Source organism: Lutra lutra, chromosome 6 (genome assembly GCF_902655055.1).
Source record: "Lutra lutra chromosome 6, mLutLut1.2, whole genome shotgun sequence".
Lineage (NCBI taxonomy): Eukaryota > Metazoa > Chordata > Mammalia > Carnivora > Mustelidae > Lutra > Lutra lutra.
Genome location: NC_062283.1, coordinates 81798282 through 81817266, shown reverse-complemented (window position 1 = coordinate 81817266; position 18985 = coordinate 81798282). Strand labels below are relative to the sequence as shown.

Below are 18985 nucleotides of genomic sequence, written 5' to 3'. Positions count from 1 at the left end.
GGAGCAGGCTCTCCATCATCCAGGGGCAGCTCGCCATCTCCAGGCAACATCTCCTGGATGAGTTCTGCAGTCGCTCCAGCTAGCCTGAGATCAGGAAGTTCAGTGGCACACCCTCACCCTGTGGATTTAGTTGGGTTGTGTGGGTGGTAAGAGAGTTCAACCGTACCTCTGACAGGTGACTTTTCTGGTAAGTCCAGCTGGTATCTGTCTCATTTTGTTCAACAGCAGCGTCTGGACGCAGCCTCCCAGCAAGTGTCAGTATCCCAGTGCGCAATGCTGAGATCCTTATCGTAGGCTTAGCCCATTGGCACTGCTGCAGGAAGCTTCCAGCATGGGAATCCCAGCCCCTACGGTTCATGCCCGTCAGCCTCAGCTCGCTGGTGTGGACCAACTGTGGCCTGGGAAGAGCAGCAAATTCCTCTACCATCCAATGGGCAACAGCTATCCTAAAAAGGCTGGGTCCCAGTCTCGGGGAGGGCCTCCTTCCTTGGGTACCGCCTCAGCCTAGGGGTTGTCAGGGTGGAAAATTTTCCTCTGACCTATGGTCCGTCTAGGTGGACTTAGAATCAAATTGACATGAGACAGATTAAAAGGAGAAAATCACATTTAATGGGTGTACATATGGGGAATCCACACAGACATGAAGTTCCAAAGACAAAGAGGCAACAGGAAGCTTATATGAGCTAAGCGGGGGTGGGTGGTTTGAGGATACAAAAAGGAGAAATCTCATTAGCAGGAGGGTGAAAGGAGGTATTTGGAAAAATAAGTTGTCCTGTTATGCAGATAAGTTTCTTGTTAAAGGGAAGTCTCTGTTAATAGCTCCTGGTGCAAACTCTCCTTTTCTACGTAAATTTAGACAGTTATGGGGAGGCAAGAGAGCTTTTCCTGCATTTGAAGGGTTTTGATTACTTTTAATTCCAAATAATCTTTGTTCCAGAGCAGCCTGCCCTAGTCTCCTACAGGATATTCTTTAAAGGGCTCTTTATTCCATTTTAATAGTTTTCCTTGAAAATCAATAATAATTCTTTATAGTAAGCTCTCTCTTTTCAAATTATTGAGGTTTCTGCCTCCTTACTGAACCCTGACTTATAAGTATTATTATTATTATTATCTTAACCATAAGTAAGTTGGTTGACCCTAAATTAACAATGATACATAGGACACTATTTACATGGAGTGTAATGCTATGCCAAAATACCTATATTTACATGTTTTTCCTCTTTGCTTAATAATAATACTTAATTACCTTAAGTAATCACAGATTTTTCTAATCTTCCCCCCCCTTAGTGAATCACTTTTAATGTATTTTTATCTAGAAAAGGTACCTGAAAGATCCATTCTCATATCACCTAAAAATGAATGCTGAGGAAATAGTACAAAGTGTAACTTGGCAGAGGAATTTATTTTCCCAGTCAAGAACCCAAGCGCATTACAAATTTAACCCAAAAGTTCAGGAATCTACGGGCCTTGGGGATTGAGCTTGTGAAAAATGGGGCATTAGTCAGCAGGTACTCAACTTCCCTGCCTCGTGGCCCTTAAGTTTCAGAGTAGGACTTCTGTGTGGAGACTTGTGGACCTGCAGGGTTTAGTAGCCAGGGGACTGAGACTGTTCATTCTTTTAAAAAGTATTAATCATGGAATAGTATTTAATATCTTCTGGAAGCAAATTCTCATGGACTTTAGGGGAGCACTCTCCCTATTATTTTTTTATTTCATTTGAGAGAGAGCACCAGGGGAGGCAGAGGCAGAAGGAGAAGGAGAAGCAGGCTCCCCGCTGAGCAGGGAGCCTGACACTGAACTGGATCCCAGGACCCCGAGACCATGATCTGATCCAAGGGCAGATGCTTACTGACTGAGCCACCCAAGCACCCCATTCCCTATTACTTTTGTAAGGAGTTATTATTACAGAATTTTGAGGCCACATATTTTAGAATTCAGCTTGAGTAACAGAGTAACAACCTGCTGGGATCCTACTATGTGAAACATATAATGGGACAAAGATAGGCCCAATTCATGCCCTTAAATTTATAATCTAGTGAAGAGACTCATCTATATGACAGATAGAATGTAGGTCAAGATCGAATGAGCGATAAATGAGAAGCATGGCAGCCATGGGAAAGTGCCTTCTACCCTTCCAGACACAGAGAGCATAGCTGACTAAGGCCACAGCTCCTATGCCCTGACAGTCACACAGCTCTTTTGTTGAAGCACCATATCCCACAGGCTTCTCCTAGGCAACCACTGATGGTGGCAATGATATTGAAGCAGCTCATTTCTGGGAGAAGCTGGACCCCTCCAATGGAAGACTTTGGCTTGAGGATTCATCAACAGCCTTGCTGAACTTTCCACAGAACTACACCGCAGCCAGCTTCCTCCCTTCCTTCTCTCTCCTTCATTCAGGGTCAGACTTGATTCTAGTCTGAGGACTCCCAGTCTTGTCCAGCTCTCTTCCCATTTTGTTTTTTCAGGTATTTTCCTTAATAAAGTTGTTGCACATTTAATCTCATCTTGGCTCGGCTTCTTGAAGGACCCACAGTTACACACAGAGTTACACATGCCATGTATGAAAATATAGAAGGTTGAAATATTAATTCTGAAAACCCACTTCAGATAAAGCATCTTTTAATCTGGACCTTGAAGGAAGAGTTGGTTACTGGTAGGAGAAAATGGAGGACGAACACAGGCTGTGCTATGGGACAGCAAATGACATGGTTAGAGCAAGTAGTCCAGTATGGCTAAAATGTAAAATGCCTAGCCGAAAATAATGGGAAACAAATGTACAAATGTGAAAGGGACCAGGAGAACATTCTCCAAATGCTATGCTAAGAAATTTAATTATTTCTTAACATTTTAGTATTTTGAATAAGAAATTTAAAAAAAAAGTTTATCTCAGGCAGGAGGCTTTTGACTATTTAAAGTGCCTTTCAACAGATTTTATTGGCTCACATTCCAAGAGGTGAGGTAAGGAAGACATTTGTGTAGGTGGATCATTTAATGATATTCATCAAGGACCTGGGTATTTCATCTCTGCCTTTTGCTTTGTACAACATTTGTTCCTTTTTTTTGTTTGTTTTTAAGATTTTATTTATGTATTTGACAGAGATCACAAGTAGGCAGAGAGGCAGACAGAGAGAGAGGGGGAAGCAGGCTCCCCGCCAAGCAGAGAGCCCAATGCGGGGCTCGATCCCAGGACCCTGAGATCATGACCTGAGCCGAAGGCAGAGGCTCAACCCACTGAGCCACCCAGGCGCTCCCAGCATTGGTTCTTTACAAGTATGATCTTCTCAAGGTAGAAGAATGGTTCCTAGTAACATTAAGGGCTGCATGCTTACCTGTTTGAAAATGAGACATTAGTGTTTTTCACAATTCTCACTTATGAGAAAAGAAGAACACTTCTGACATCTTTTGCAAACTTTCTTAGCCTCTTTATGGCTTAAAATTGGCCACATACCCATCCCTTATCCAATGAATGGTGAAGGTGTGGGAAATTAGACCAGTTAGACCAGTCAAGGTATTACTGGGCAAATGGACTATTTAATGAATGAATGAATAATCATAATTGGGGATCTACTAGGAGAAACCTGGGAGGACTTACCAAGACACCTAACAAAATTCACTGTAATGATAAAGGAATTTTAGGAAGAGAATTTAGGAAGTATGGAAAAAGAATTGAAGAGTAAGGGACTAAAACAGAGGGGCTGGTTGGGTAGCTTTTGAGAACCAGATTCACTGCAAAATGATGAATAGCAAAAAGAAAAAAAAATGTAGGGCATTAATGAGGGAGATGGTATAAGGAGTCTTTGCTATGAAATAAAATGTGTGTATCCATAGGACCCATGGTAAGGATAGATATGTCTCCATCTCATTAATATTTGGGGTAGAGAAGCAGGAATTAAAGACCAAACTACTCTACCCTAGTTATCTATATTTATCGAGTCTGCACAAATAGGCCTACATCGGCTTTCCCAGCTATGAAGTCTTTGACTTGATTGAAAAAATTATTTTTCCTTCTGGAATCACTTTTGGGAAATGTCCCTAAATTAACTCCACCAATTTTGTAATTGATCAGTACAATTAGAAGGACTCCCTAGGGTGCCTCAACTAATCTGAAAACATGTAAAACCAGTAATTGTGCAAATGTAGACAACTGTATAGATGCGAATAGCCAGCATTGTTTCAGTCCTTAAAGAATTCACTGCTGGGGGCTTCTGGGTGGCTCAGTGGGTTAAGCCTCTACCTTCGGCTCAGGTCATGATCTCAGGGTCCTAGGATCGACTCCTACATCAGGCTCTCTGCTTAGCGGGGAGCCTGCTTCCTCCTCTCTCTCTGCCTACTTGTGATCTCTCTCTGTCAAATAAATAAATAAAATCTTTAAAAAATTCTCCACTGGTGGTGGGTGAGGCATGATTTACCTGAGGACAATCCAGGAAGCCTGGTTATAAAAGTTTGCACTGGAGAGACATAGGAGAGGGGAGCTAGGAAAGGTTCTGGACTCAAGAAGCACTCAGGAGACACGGACTCTTAACTTGAGAAGAAAAGGTGGTCAAAGGATAGAGGAATGGGGAGTAACGAGAGAGGGAATTTTCCTGCCTAAGGGATTGTATCAATGGGCCGAGATAACACCTGGTAAGGATTCCAGAAACACCTGACTCTCAGCTCACCCATGTGTTCTGTATGGATTTTCACAGGCCCAGCTTTCAGCCATGAGTGCCTCTTGGTCTCACCCTCCACAGACTTGGCAGGAATGACTGGCTTAAAGTTTTTCAAAATGAAATAATTCTGTTATCTGCAAACCACGGAGAGTAAATGTCCCTGGTTTCAACAGTAGCAGAGAGAACATGCTCTGGGTTTGGCTCAGCGGCCAAAGAGTTATCTTAGAGGGCTGGAAAGAGAAGAAAAGGGGACACACACACAAAACAATAACATGAAAATGAAAATCATTTTTAAAACTAATTTGCTTATGTGTTGGACACTTACACAACAAACGTTAAGTGTATTCCTATTTTCAAATACTTGCTCTGCCCAAAACACGAAGCTGAGAAGGTTAAGAGTTCATATCAAATTCAAGGATGTCAGCCTGCCTGTGCCATTCACAGATTAACCCACAACTCATCTTCTAGCAAGCATTTATGGAGTACTTGTCATTTACCCACCCTGATAAAGGATTTGTGTTTACAGTCGTGAATAAGCAACGTTCCCTGGTATCTGAAGCTTGCCATCTGAAAGGTTTAAACTTCAAAATGTAAGTTATTATGGTATAAATTAACATTTAAATCTCAAAAATTGCTCACCTTATCAAATGTTTTTCTTAAGGTGGTCATTGTCTTTAGGCAGATTTCATTGTGTACTTATCAACTGATTTATGACACATTGCTTACTCAGACTTTCAAATACAGGCAATTTCATTCCAAACCTTTGAGTGATAGTGATTTTCTAGGTTTAAAATCCTTTCACTGCCTACACTACATACTTGACCCCAGAGACAGCTTAACTGTGCAGAAAGACTAAACAGTACTGATAGCTTTCAAACATCTTTATCAATCTAATCGATAATATTTGCTAATTGCAATGCAATATATCTCTTTTGGGGGGGTGGGGTTGGGAGCAGGTCATCTCCACGTCGACGAAATCACCTCCACTCAATCTCACCCCTGCACGCTTCTGCATTCTCCCCTTCTCAAATCAGGAAGAGAAGTCACCGGTTGAAAGGCCCTCGCCGCTCCGGGGCCAGCCGAGCATGCTCAGTAGCCGGGCGGCTTCCTGAGCTCCCCGCCTGCTGGGGCTTGCCCTGGGCTCCGGGAAGCGCTGGGGCTGTGCTGCAGCTGGTTCTCGTTCCTGGAAAGCTGCTCTCTGCCCAGTAACATGCGGTTTTAGGATCGTCAGCTGCGGCCGCGCAGTCCTGGGCTCTCCGGGGCGGCACTCCGCCTGCTCCGCGCGGGGCTCCTCTCAGCACCCCGGCGTGCACGCTGCAGCCCGGTGCTTCCAGCAGCTGCTGGATGATGGAGCAGAAGCGACGGGCTTGTGGTTAACCGTGAAGGGCGAGCGAGAGCCGCTTGTCTTCGGAGCCAGAGAGGGGAGGTGTGTCCCGGGAGAAAGGACCCTGGCAAGATTCCTGCAGCCGCTCCAACCCTCGCGTCCTTCTTCACTTCTTGTCACTCTGGCATTGCCGGCTCTTGACTTGGGAAAGATGGTCACAGTAGTCACCAAGCTGGTGTACTGCTTTCACTTCAGGTAAGGGGGGTTCCTTTGCATGCTTTTCTCTTTTCAGTGCTTTTGCTAGCTCTGAAATCCGCAGCTGGGGAGGGTTTTGTAACTGTTAGCCTGGTTCTCACATTGCAGGTTTGCTTTTAACGAAGACTGAGAAACAGGACTTTTTTGTGTGATTTAAAAAATCTTTACAGGATGAAGTTGAAATAAGCATCAGTGTTCTTTATTACCTCTGTTATTTTTATCCCTGTCCCCCACTTGCTTGGTAAAATTTGGGTCTCTGTTTACAAAATGAGGTTAAAAGTAAAAAAAAAAATCCTGGCATATTCCAGGCAAAGGTACTTTTTGCCATATAGGCAAGTGGATGTTGTCATTGGCAGCCTTTTTAAAATGAAAATGTACGTGAAATTTCTAAATTTCATTTATAGCCGAGGGAGAATCATATTAAAATTCAACATCAACCTTGCTCAGCATTGAACTTCAGCTGACTGGAAAGGAAACGTTCATACTACAGGTATCAGGTTATTTGTAAAAACAAAATGTTCAGGGTTTTACTCCTGAGAGATCAATAGGAGTCCACAAGTTTAAAGAAAAAAAAAAAATTAGCACCCCGCAAGTCCTTTGGGTGTTGAGCAGGATAGCTTCTCCACAGAGGCATCAGCTAAAGAGTAAAAAACATGTAAATCAACTTCGTGGTTGCAAATTATATTTTTGGTGAAAGCTGGAGTCGACATCTTTAGATGGATCTTCATGTAAAAGAAAAAAGTTTTCAGAACATAAACAGAGCATTCAAATAAATGTAAGACCTTCCCTACCAAAGAAACTGTCTAAAATGTCATGGAATAGTGGCTACAGTTTCCATTACTATTAATTAAACTGGAGGTTTTGAGAGAAAGGGTCACTTATCTCAATTAACCCCAACCTACTAAGCAAAAGGAGGTCCACAAGTATTCCATAACATAGAGTGATGGAAATCAAATGGGGCAGAAAAATGTTTTCTTTCTAATCAGCTATTAAATTTACTTCCTCAATTTAGAGATAAATTTATTAATAACTCACTTAAAAACAGTATGCTGTTTCTCTAAGACAGCAAAGGACCCAAACATAGAGGAAGGAAAAAGATAAGGAAATACTTGATGGAAATATTTGGAAAAAAAAAAAAGAATTTCTGGACAGATTATTGCTTTTAAGGCCTTCTTTATTTGGGGGGGTTGATGTTTAGTCAGTAATTTTTAATTAAGCTTTTACGTTCAAGTATGATTAACATACAGTGTTAGTTTCAGGTGTACAGTATAGTGATTCAACACTTCTATAAAGGGCTCAGTGCTCATCACGATGAGTGCCTTAATTTCCTGCACCTATTTCATCCTCCCCGAAAGCCACCTTCCGTTTTAACAACAGGTGTGTGTGATGCATTCCCTCGTGGGCCCATTTAACTCTGAACAAGTGAACAACCTCTAGTACGAAAGCGTGAGGGAGCAAGGCCGCCCAGACCTACACATTCCTATTTGTAGCTTATTGTGTAGGGACTGGAACCAACTGCCTTGAGTTAACTTTGTTCTACAGAAGGCACCGAGTTCTATAAAGTCACATTACTAGCTTGGGAACTGGGAGAAATCCATCTCTTCTTCCCTTTTCTGGTGTAAACTTCCCGGCTCTATACAGTCCTGACACCCCGAAGTTCTGAACTCACAGCTGACCTGTGGCAAGACAAAAGCTGCCCAGGGACTCTGAGGGTAATAGTCTGGCCTCCCATGTTTGTAGATTCACACTAGCTGAGCACCAATCCAGGTGTCCGTCCGTGGAATTGACGTAAGAAGCGCCCTTTTCAGAAGCTCCAAAAGACCCGGGATTTTACTGAGAGAAAACTGTCATCTGAGGCCCGCCTCTTCTCGTTCTTGGTGTCTTTCTGTGGGATGGTTTCTGAGAGGTGTTTTTGTCCCTTACCTAATTAGCAGTGATCATTCTGGTTCTAGTTAGAAAGTTTGTTCTAATACTAAGGACTACTGTCAGCCATCGCCTGGAACAGTGTCTTAATGACCAGTTGGAAGAAGAAACAGGAAACAAAGTTATTCTACATTTAGATATTAGGTAGGCCATTCGGTTTCTTCTCCTCTCTCCCCTGTGGATTCCAGTGCAAGTCATTATGTTCCCCTTTAGAAGAGTTGAGAATGGTGGTGGGGCCATCCCGCCCTTTTATTATCTGCTACTACCCTGTCCCAGTCTCACTACCCACTGTTCATGGCTCTTCCATATCAGATAGAAAACAGGTGGGCTCTCCCAAACTCCCTCAGTCTGTGAAGGAAGCACTTGAAATGTAATGAATTTCATTTTTCCTCTTAACAATCGAATAGTGCTAGTACTTCAGTCCTAGTAGGTATGTGTTCCAGTCTTTTCCTTCATTAAATAAGAACTTCTATCTGCTTCTCCATTTCTGCCACTGTTTTGGAGACAGGCTCAAGTAGTGTTTAGGATTCGAACGCACTTCAGCTGCAACATGTTGATTCTCAAAACCTAGATCAGGATAAATCCCACATATTTTCAATAGAGGAGCCACATGATCAGAAATGTTTTCATTTTAATAATTTTATGGAACTTTCTCAGCTATCCCTCCTGTCAGATTTTCTGTTGCAGTTTAAAAAGAGCTCATCAACTATCTTTGTAGGCCATGAAAGGGGTCAGTCACTGATTGCTTTTGATTTGATAAATGTGTTTTCCATTATTTAGGACAACTTTTAGCTTGGGTTTCAGCAACTTAAGGAGAAGATAACTGTACCCATACAGAACTAGAATTTCTCAAGTATTAACTGGAATCCAGACAAGAAGCCAGACATCAAATTAGTTCTAGAATTCATATATTTATGTATCAAATCCCAGGGATTCTGGGCCTTTTTCAAGGGCATAGTTAGCTTTTAGGCCTGCCAGCAACTTTAAGATTGTCCCTGCCAGGAACTTAATTTGGGAATACAAAGACATCCTAAGGTGTGAGGATAGGCCTGGTTTTGTTTCTCTGTGACATTGTTTTCTGCTGAGTAGCTCAGCAATGGGAAGATAAGAGTACAAATCCAGTTTTTATCTGAATGTCTGCATTTTTGGGAATATAGGAGGTATCTACATTCCACCCCCTCCTTTATCTTGAAGTTTCTTGCGCTATTGTGTTTGAATGTCTTGGTTAGATCACATATTAAAAAAAAAAAAATTGTAAGCCATTGCAGAGTTAACCTGGCGAATCTCTTAGTTCAGTTCCAAGTAGCCCCCAGGAAAAGCATAGGAAAGAAGAATGATAACTCAACTCTCATTTTCTGCTTCTACTTCCGTATATCACACAGTCTGGCAATGGTGATGTCATGGTGTGCTGAGAAAGAAAATGTGCCATCTTAATCACTTCCTCAAATACAGCATAAAATAAACTTGAAGGCAACGTGCAGGTAAAATCTTGCCAGCTGATAACCCCTACCCCCTTACCAAAGTTCATTGTGCATCTATAGGACGAGCTCTGTGGAGATATTCAGGACAGATGTTTGAACAAGATGAATAAGGTTCCAGTTCTCAAGGGGCTTATGGCAGGAGAGGATGGTGGTTCAAATGGGGAGGGAGACCATAAATAAAATAATACCAGGTCCTTGTAAGTGCTGTGAAGAGCAGAACAAGAAATAGTATGGAATGTGTCTCCCGGGAGGGCACTCAGGGAAGCCCTCTCTGAAGACAGCCTTGGATTTGGGACGAGTATGGAGGTGAAGTCTGAGGACCTGTTCCTGGTTGCTTGGTTTGTTCTAGAGACAGATGTAAAACAGTATGGCTGGGAGGAGAAAGGCATTGGGGAGGGAGAGGTTTAGGGGAAAGGTGTGGTGGTGGATGCGGGGGGGGGGGGGGGGGGGGGTAGGAGTGGATAGGAATTAGGGACAGGTGTGGGGGGAGGAGTAAATTAGGAGATAAAATCAGAGGGAGGGATAGGCCAGGGCCCAGTGGATGGGTCTTGCAGAGAATGAATTTTCTGTGCAGGTGAACCTACTGGAGGACTCTACATTTTAAAGGAGCACTATGGTTGCTAAATGGAGAAGGTACCGTAGGGCCAGAGAGAAAGCTGGAATTTATGTCACAGACAGGAGTGTCATAAGTAGCTTGAACTAAGGAGGCGTGGAGGTGGAAGCCAGCATGAATGACTTTCTTTCCTCTGCAAATTATGTTTTATTTCTGATTACAGAAGTGATGTATTTTTGCCATAGAAAACCTAAAAAATACACAGAAATGTCCCCAAAGGTATGAAACCATAATCCTACCACCCAAGCTTAATCCCTGTAATATATTTGGTAGGTGTCCTATAGAAAACTTAGGAAATACAGGGACCTGCTCCCAAAAGAAATGAATATTCCAAAATCTTACCACTCAATTTGACATGGAATATTTTTGTTATCTATCGCCTGAATCCTTTTCGAAGCCAGTATATTATTTTTAGGAAACTAGTTTATTCTGGGTATTCTGATAAAACAGCTGTAGGTTTAAATAAACTAGAAAATGTCTAGTCTAAGTCTGAATGAAACAATCAGTTTCTATGCCATAGAGTCAGTTCCTTCTTTTTTCATTAAATATTTCACTGTACCCCAGATGCTGGGGCTCTATGATCTGCAGTGAATGCTGTCTTAATAAACCATCCCCTCCCAGGGTGCCAGGGTGGCTCGGTTGTTTAAGTGTCCCACTCCTGGTTTCATCTCAAATGGTGATCTCAGGGTTATGAGATCAAGCCCAGTGTTGGGCTCCAAGCTCAGGGGAGAGTCTGTAGGAGAATCAATCTCTCTCTCTCTCTCCACCCCCCTCACGCCCTACCTCCCCCTCTCCTCTCTTTGCCCCTCCCCCTTGTTCAATAAATAATCTTAAAAAATAAACCATCCCCTCCCTTGTCTCAAATCAATTCCTTGACATCCCTTGGGATTAGGAAAGCCGAATTTGACCCTTTGAACTTCGATGTAAATCGTGCTGTTTACTGTCCTTGCTTTTGAGAAGATGGTACTAGAACTTTCTGGCTGTTTCTGGACTATTTTCACTAACATTAGTCCAGTGATTTTGGGAGGGAGGCCTGGCCTGCCATGGCCTGGGCCAAGAGTAATCTTGCAGCTGAGAGGACCAGGCATTTATTTTCCTAGGTATATGTTGATAGGCCTTCACTTCCCCAAGGTACTTATTGGTAAGGGGGCAATCTGGCAGTCGTCTTCTGTGGCTCCCTAAAAATGTGACCATTTCACCCCTACTCTGGTTTTGACATGCATTACCTTTTACAGGTGCATCACATATTGGTTACTGTTAAAAATATTAGTAGTTCGCATTGTGTTTTCAAGTTTTCAGAGTGGTTTCATGTAAGTTACACTGTTAAACAAACATTTGAGACTACACTTTATCTTTCCCCAAATGTCTGAAGTTCAACAAATCCACAGCAGAATAGGGTCTTATTCCAAGCTTGCTTGCTTCTCCTGCTCTGTCTCCTGACTCAGGTAAGGATCTTACCTGTTCTAAAGTTTCCCAAGTGAGAAAGGGGAGAAATCTTCCTTAGCTCTTTCTTCCCCATCTAATAAGAAAGAATAGCTATGCAAAATCAGAAAAGCCTCTCAATTTTTTTTTTTTCTGCTACCCCTTCCACTGGTCACTGTTTTGTGGTCAACTTCTTTCATTGGGTCCATTAAGCATACTCCAGCAATAACCCCTGATTTGGACCTCTGTGCTACAGCGAGAGTGATTTATTGGGGCTTTTTACTTTCAAGTATTTGATCATAACAGTTTCCGGATTATACGGTATGATGCCGTGTGTTTGGATAATCTCGGAATTTCTCAGACATAAGGTACATCTCAATTTGCCTTCATCTTTTTTTTTTTTTTTAATCTCCTTTTCCTCACTGGTTTACCCTGTGGTCCAGCTATATTGATTTTCTCTTCATTTCCTCAGTGTTTAGTCTTGAGCTTTTTGCCTCTGCGCTTGCCGTTCCCTCTCCCTGGAATATGTTTCTCCTTGTTCTCCAAGTGGCATAATCCTGTTCCTTCCCAGAGGTCCAGACCTGCTACTGTCTGTTTCGTAGCTCCTTCAGGGATTGTCAGTCATCCCTTATATATTCCCAGAGCAATGTGATCCATTTTAAAGCATTTTTTAATGGCCACTCAATAAACGGCAATTTCCTGTTATAGTACAGTATTTATTGTGTGCCTTCCATGTGCCTGATACATTAGTTCTTGGAGACACAAGGATGAATAAAGTATGGACTTGTCCTCTATGAATGTACAGCCTAATGGCAAGATACCTACAAAGAGAGAGGCCATGATGGGAGAAAAGAGGGATGCTGGTTGGGGTCATTATTACTGTTATTAAACAGTTTGGGGGGTCTTTGAACCAGGCTTCTTCAGCCTTGTGCACTCGTTATGCAGTTAGTACACTGAGCCCTGAAACCATGAGCTGAGGTCCATGGATTAATGGGTCAGGTTGTGACTTAATGGAATCAAACCGTCATGATTAGAACAACACTATCATATCAGATGTCTGACTGGCGTTATTTTTACATTCTACTATCCCTCTACTGATATTCCGATCAGATCTCTTTTTCATTCTATGGTAGAGAATATTGCTTTTTAATGGACTTCTTAAAAAATTTTTGGCACTTCTAAATACAAAACAAAGTCAAGACATTTCCCAGGTACTCTCTGCTCCCACACAGGCATAGCCTCTCCCATTAGCTACCATCCCTCACAGAGGAGGACATCTGTTACAATTGTTGAACCTCCATTGACACATCGTCATCACCCAGAGTCCATGGTTTACTTTAGGGTTCACTCTGGGTTTCCTACATTCTGTGGGTTTGGACAAATCTATACTATCTTACACAGTAGTTTCACTGCCCTTAAAGTGCACTGTGCTCTGTTGATTCATCTGCCCCCTGCCCTAATCCCTGGCAACACTCATCTTTTTACTGTCTCCATCGTTTGCCTTTTTCACAATGTCCTATGGTTAGAATCCTACAGTATGTAGTCTTTCCAAAGTGGCTTCATTCAGGTAGTAATATGTATTTGTTTTCCTGTTGCCTTTTCATGACACAATAGCTCATTCTTTGGAACGCTGAATAATATTTCATTGTGTGGCTATCTCACATGGCATTGTTTCCAATTTCTATTTTTTCTTCTGTTGGACTTGGGTTTATGGGGGTAGGGCTTTGATGTTTGGTTCCAGGCACATAGAATGCACCTAATTAGTATTTCTGTGAGAATAAGTTATAAATGAACAAATGAGACACACCACTTTTTCTTTCTAGCCTGTTCTCCTTCACCTGGAAGCAGCTTCCAGATTGGATAAGTTTGTGCTCATGGGAGAATATGCATTCTTGGGTGAGGGAAGGTATATTTCATTCCTCTCCACAGTCCAGTCCCCCAACTAGTCTGCCATTATTTCTTAAACTCAGGGGTCAGCAAACTATAGCCTTTGGGCCAAATCTGACCTGACAGCTGTTTTTGTAAATAAAGTTTTATTGGAACACAGCCACACCCGTCATTTATGCATTGTGAATGGCAGAGCTGAGTGGCTATGATAGAGACCATATGGCCTGCTGGGCTGAAAACCTTTACTCTTTGGGTCTTTACAGCAAAAGTTTGCTGACCTCTGTCCTAACCCAGGGAAGGAGCTGGAGGCTGAGCTCAAGGTGGTCAGAGTGATTGCTTATAGAAACATGTCCAAAGTAGCAGCTGTTAGGTTCTTTTAGGGAGAAATACATTTCTGAGATTTATTTTGATTTGTGTGTTGAATAAAGAAACTAAAAGAAAATCTGCTGAAAGGTCTGGTTGCTTTGTTTTAGGCATTAAAAGACAAATGATATGGCCTCATTTTTTAATTAAACAGCAATTTTCAAACTTGAACATGAATCAGAATCACCTAGAGGGCTTGCTAAGCTGCAGTGTGTGCCCCTCCCCCAGTGAGTTTCTAATTCAGTAGGTCTGGGTGGTGATCCAGAAGGGGCCTTACCGACAAGCTCCCAGATGTTGCTGATGCTGCTGGTCTGGAGGCCAGACTTTGAGAGCCATTGGTTTAGAACAAGAGTCCTGAGACTTAGCTCTCTGTTTCAGAATCATCTAGTAAATTTAAAAATATTTTATTAAAAAAAAAAAAAAAAGCTTGAGTCTCACCCTAGACTTACCAAGTCAGAATCCCCAGCATTGGTCTATATTTTAAAATCTGAATGATTTTGAAGAAAACTTATTTAGTCAACATGCTTTTGAAACTGTCCTATGGGCTTTGCTGATTAAGGTGTATCTAAGAGGTTTTGACTAAAAAGCTTGAAATAACAGTGAGATACAGATTTAATTATATTCTCAGTATTAAAAACTCTAAACTGGAATCTGGTTTTGTGTATCTATGTTACATTTATCAGTGGACTTAAAGTCCAAAAAGTACACTATGTTCAAATTTAGTAGATAATTTTTTCTTTTCCTTAGCAAACTTGATGTGTTAGTTTGTAAATTTTCTTTCACCGAGTAAAATTAACTTTAAATCAGTATTTGATGATTCCCTTTACCTTTTTTCTTGAAAGTGAGTTTTCATTTTGAATAGGGGCATGAACAACTCCTATTCCATGACCTAAGGGTTCACGATAGCAAGTTGAAGTGTACAAGTGCCTGCTGGAAATGGCATGGAAAGTCTCCTTTCCTGACTCTTCCTCTTCCTCCTCTGTGTGCAGGGGGAACACATTCTTTAACATCTGGGTAGGTGTCTTTAAAACAACACAGAGCCCCATTCCTCCATATGTGCTTTTGCTCAGAGAACTTCTTCCCCCTTAGCCACAATTTCAGCATGCTATAAAGCTGTGTTCATTTTAATTTTGTTGATTGCTATTTGTAATGTTCTGAAGCTGAGTATTATGTCAGAATACAAATAAAGCAAAGCAACCATGAAATAGTAAATGTAGAAGAACCGAGTCTTTGGCACTTTGACAGCTAATGTAGTAACCTCGACCGTCGTGAGCCGTACAAAGACCTTTGAAGTACTGTGTTTATGAAGGGACAGGCATTTTTGGTCATGCTTTTGGTCTGCACTTTTTTCTGCCCTCTCTCTGACCTTTAAAAGGATAAGAATAAAACTACCTAGATTTGGGTTTATAGATCCCCAAATCCTTACAACAAAATGGTCGTCAGTGTCTTAAACTACATAATTCTATATTATGAAATCATGATGGTTACTCACGTGAAATGTCAGAATATGAGTTTGACAAATGACTTAACAATGCTAATGTTCTAAAGTATGGAAGAGCTCATTTATTTAGTGCATTTGAATTAAATCAAGTTTCAAACTGGCTGTCTTGAATGAAAATTCTCACTTCTTTTTTTTTTTTTTGTCTTTTGGGTTTTTTTTTGGCATTTCCTTTGAAGATTAGAAAGGATATTGGGAAGATATTGTGAGCTAAGTAGAAATGAAGACTTGTAATTTTTTTCCTTTTCATGAACTCATGAATATCACTTACTTATGCCTCTGTCAGCTCTACAAAGAGGGGCCTTTAGGACCCTAAAGGGCACGTGGGTGACTCAGTCATTAAGCATCTGCCTTCGGCTCAGGTCATGGTCCCAGGGTCCTGGGATTGAGTCCCACATTGGGCTCCCTGTTTGCGGGAAGGCTGCTTCTCTGTCTCCCACTCCCCCTGCTTGTGTTCCCTCTCTTGCTGTGTCTCTCTGTCAAATAAATAAATAAAATCTTAAAAAAAAAAAAAAAGAGGGGCCTTTATTCCTAACTACTAATTTTTATAGCTTCTAGAAAACAGCAGCACCCAGGAAAACCTGAAAGTAATGGAGAATAATAATTCATTATTCTGTGGTTATTTTAAGCTCCTTCATTGGAAGTGTTAGGGCTACTTATTCAACTACAAGAATTTATTGAAATGGAGACTCTTTCATGATGATAAGTGTTTTTCAGTTATCTCATCACTTTTTGTCTGTTTGAATGTCATTTCTCAGGTGGGAATGTTCCAGATTCCTGCCTTACACACAGACAAGGCCAGTGTCCTAGGCAGAGCTCAGAGCTCTCGTTTTGAGAGCAAAATGAGTACTTCCTGTTGTTTTCTGCACTGCTGTTAGGAAGGCCCTTTATGTCCAGGGGTTCCCAACATGAATATGCTTTGTGCACATTCAGATGAGACCTATGCTTGATTTAATGCTCTGCTGTCCCTGTCTTGAAATGCTTACTACTTTCTGAACAAGGGACCCTGCATTTTGTCCTGGACCCCACAGTAGTGAAGTTAGCCCTGCACCCCAGGAACTGTATCTTATTCATCTTTATTTCCCTGCATATTTTTAGCCTGGTGCCTGATGTGTAAATGAGTGAGTGAAAGAGTGAGCGCTCCCCTTGTTCTGAGGGCAAAATGACTTAGTGTTGCTTTTCGAATTGCTCATAGGAGTGCAGTCTAGGTCAGTCAGTGGGTGTCCAAAATGAGTGTTTTTCAGAAACCCTGAGGCTGGTGCTTGAGTGGTAGGGTAGAAGTAGGGGGTAGTGATTAAATTTTGAAAGAGTACAGATTCTCTGGCTTGACCTCAATTTTCCTGAATCAAAATTTTCTATATGAAGATAGACCAGGGATCTGTGATTCAAAAAGCTTCTTAGATACTCTTGTGCCTGTGCATGGAGTATGGTCTTCTCCCATAGAGCTCTGGAAGGTCTGTAGGTCTGTTCTGCTGGGGACATGGGCTTCGGGCTTGTCTGGCTTGTCAGAATAAAAAAGGTCCTGATTCAAGTGACAACAAGTGCAGTTTAGAAGACAACAGGGCATGGCCGGGCTTAAAATTAGTGTAACAGACCCAGGTCCCTGATGATACTTCTGTGATACCAACAAGGTTACCATTTGTCTGATTGCTTATGCCTCCATTGGAAGGGATCTGATGCTTTGTGCAGTTTATGCTTACCAACTCCCAAAGCATGAGGTGAAGATTGGCCTTACAACCATGTTAGAGCACCTGCTGCAGTTACTGCCCTCTCCCCAGGCTTGGCCATATGAGGCCTACTTCCAAGTGGAAGTAACTAGACGGGAAAGGAATATGGAAGGCCTGATGGTAAGCCTGGTGCCTTCATGTGCAGTTTGCATGGGGGCCTTGCCAGAACTACTACAGATTTGCGGAGGCTTGGGGTGGATCAGAGATGTCTACATGTAGCTGTGGGTTGGATGTCAGCTTGTCTGTTGGATGTTGGCTTGTGATTTAGAAAGCAACCATCCCATGTAGGAGGACATCTTACCCAAGTCATGGGTCAGAATGGTGGCTACAATATACATCCCTTCATGAAAGATGGTGCTTCTAAGAGGCAAGTCTCTTCATATGTATAGAATCTTGTAACTCTGGACATGCTGGAGAGTGCAAAGTTAACATTATTCAGTGAAAGCATCTAGTCTACGAAAAACACCTCAGAAGTTTCACAAAGAGAGGTGGAACCGTTCTCAAGTGTCTCTCACCCAGAAGGAAAGTTGTGTTGTTCAAGTGCAGACATCCTCAGAACTCAGGCGCAGGAGGAGTTCTCATAGCTCAACTCCAAACAATCCCTGGCTATCCTTGGCTGGGAAGAGTGTTGAGACGAAGGCATAGTTGTTAACCAAGGCAAGAGGAAATTTCCATGGTGGAGCCATGGAAAGGACAACAACTAATAGCAAGGGATAAAAAAGAATGTGGAGAAACAGAAGGTCATTGTTTAACCACTTGCTTGCTTTCATTCATTACTTAGTAACTGTGTTTTGAGCATCTTTAATGTGTCAGGTGCTCCTGGAGACACTAGGACACGGGAGTGAGAAGACAGGATATTTCCTGATGTCCAGAAACCAGAATTTTGGTGGGAAAGAGACATCCTGTATAAACATGTCAGAGTTATGAGTGCTGTGAAGAGGATGCAAAGAGTATTATGTGAAAGACTGTAGAGCTCACAGTTGATGGTCAGGGATGGGGAGAGTCCCCCTTTCCTTCCTTCTACACCAAATATAATTACTGCAATAACCTGTTAATTTGTCATGGGCTCAGTTCCTTTTTCTTATGAACCACTACTGATTTTACATGCTTGGCCAGGCCACTGAATAGGCTTGGCTGTATGGGACGATTTATGGGGGCTTAGTCTGAGATTAGTGCTGTCTATTACATCAGTACACTAAGAGCAAGTAGCTCCTTTCCAATTAGTGAACATATACCGAGTGTTAAAGAATGTCAGGTTTCAGGGCACCTGGCTGGCCCAGTAGGTAGAGCATGGGACTCTTGAGCTTGGGGCTGTGAGTTCAAGCTGCACATTGGGTGTAGAGCTTACTTAAAAAAAATTTTTTTTAAATAAATGAAAAGAAGAATGTAGGTTTCACTAATTAAGTATTTTTTCTTTCTATTATAAATGTTTGGCTGACTTGAAAATAAAAACAAAATGCCAGCAGGTAATGTTTTCTTCTGCTAATATTCAGGTTGGCTTGTGGCAGATTTCCCCATTGTTTTGTGTTTACCAAAATACAGAGATTGAGGCTGGCCAATGATTAAAGAAGTGACATGTTTACTATTAAATATTTAAATACTATAAAATGAGAGAAGATGTGAAATAAGTCAACAAACCAGTTTCATCATATTTTATATCTTTCAGACCGATTTAATACATTGAGGATTTTAACAAGTCAGATCATGTGGGATAATTGGTGTTTTAAAATTCTGGGCTTATAGAAAATTTGGGTATTATCAAAATGACTAAATACAGAGTTAATATGCCCTATGCATAAGAACAGATATACTTTTTGAATTCTGAATTAGATAATATCAA

The 18985-nt window shown here is 41.7% G+C and overlaps 1 protein-coding gene across 1 annotated transcript; it reads left to right on the top strand.

The window, feature by feature from the left end:
- Positions 1-331: 331 nt before the first annotated feature.
- LOC125101621 (uncharacterized) lies at positions 332-18711 on the top strand. The gene is made up of 3 exons (XM_047732005.1): positions 332-491; positions 5766-6231; positions 18639-18711. Exons 1-3 carry the CDS (start codon positions 332-334, stop codon positions 18709-18711), a joined length of 699 nt encoding a protein of 232 aa, XP_047587961.1.
- Positions 18712-18985: the final 274 nt, after the last annotated feature.

Excerpts from the sequence above, each read along its gene's own strand:
- LOC125101621 (XM_047732005.1), top strand. The coding sequence starts at position 332 with ATGGGAATCCCAGCCCCTACGGTTCATGCCCGTCAGCCTCAGCTCGCT. Across the intron at positions 492-5,765 it reads GGGAGGGCCTCCTTCCTTGG|CTCCCCGCCTGCTGGGGCTT; the intron begins GTACCGCCTCAG and ends CGGCTTCCTGAG. Across the intron at positions 6,232-18,638 it reads GTGTACTGCTTTCACTTCAG|GTTGGCTTGTGGCAGATTTC; the intron begins GTAAGGGGGGTT and ends GCTAATATTCAG.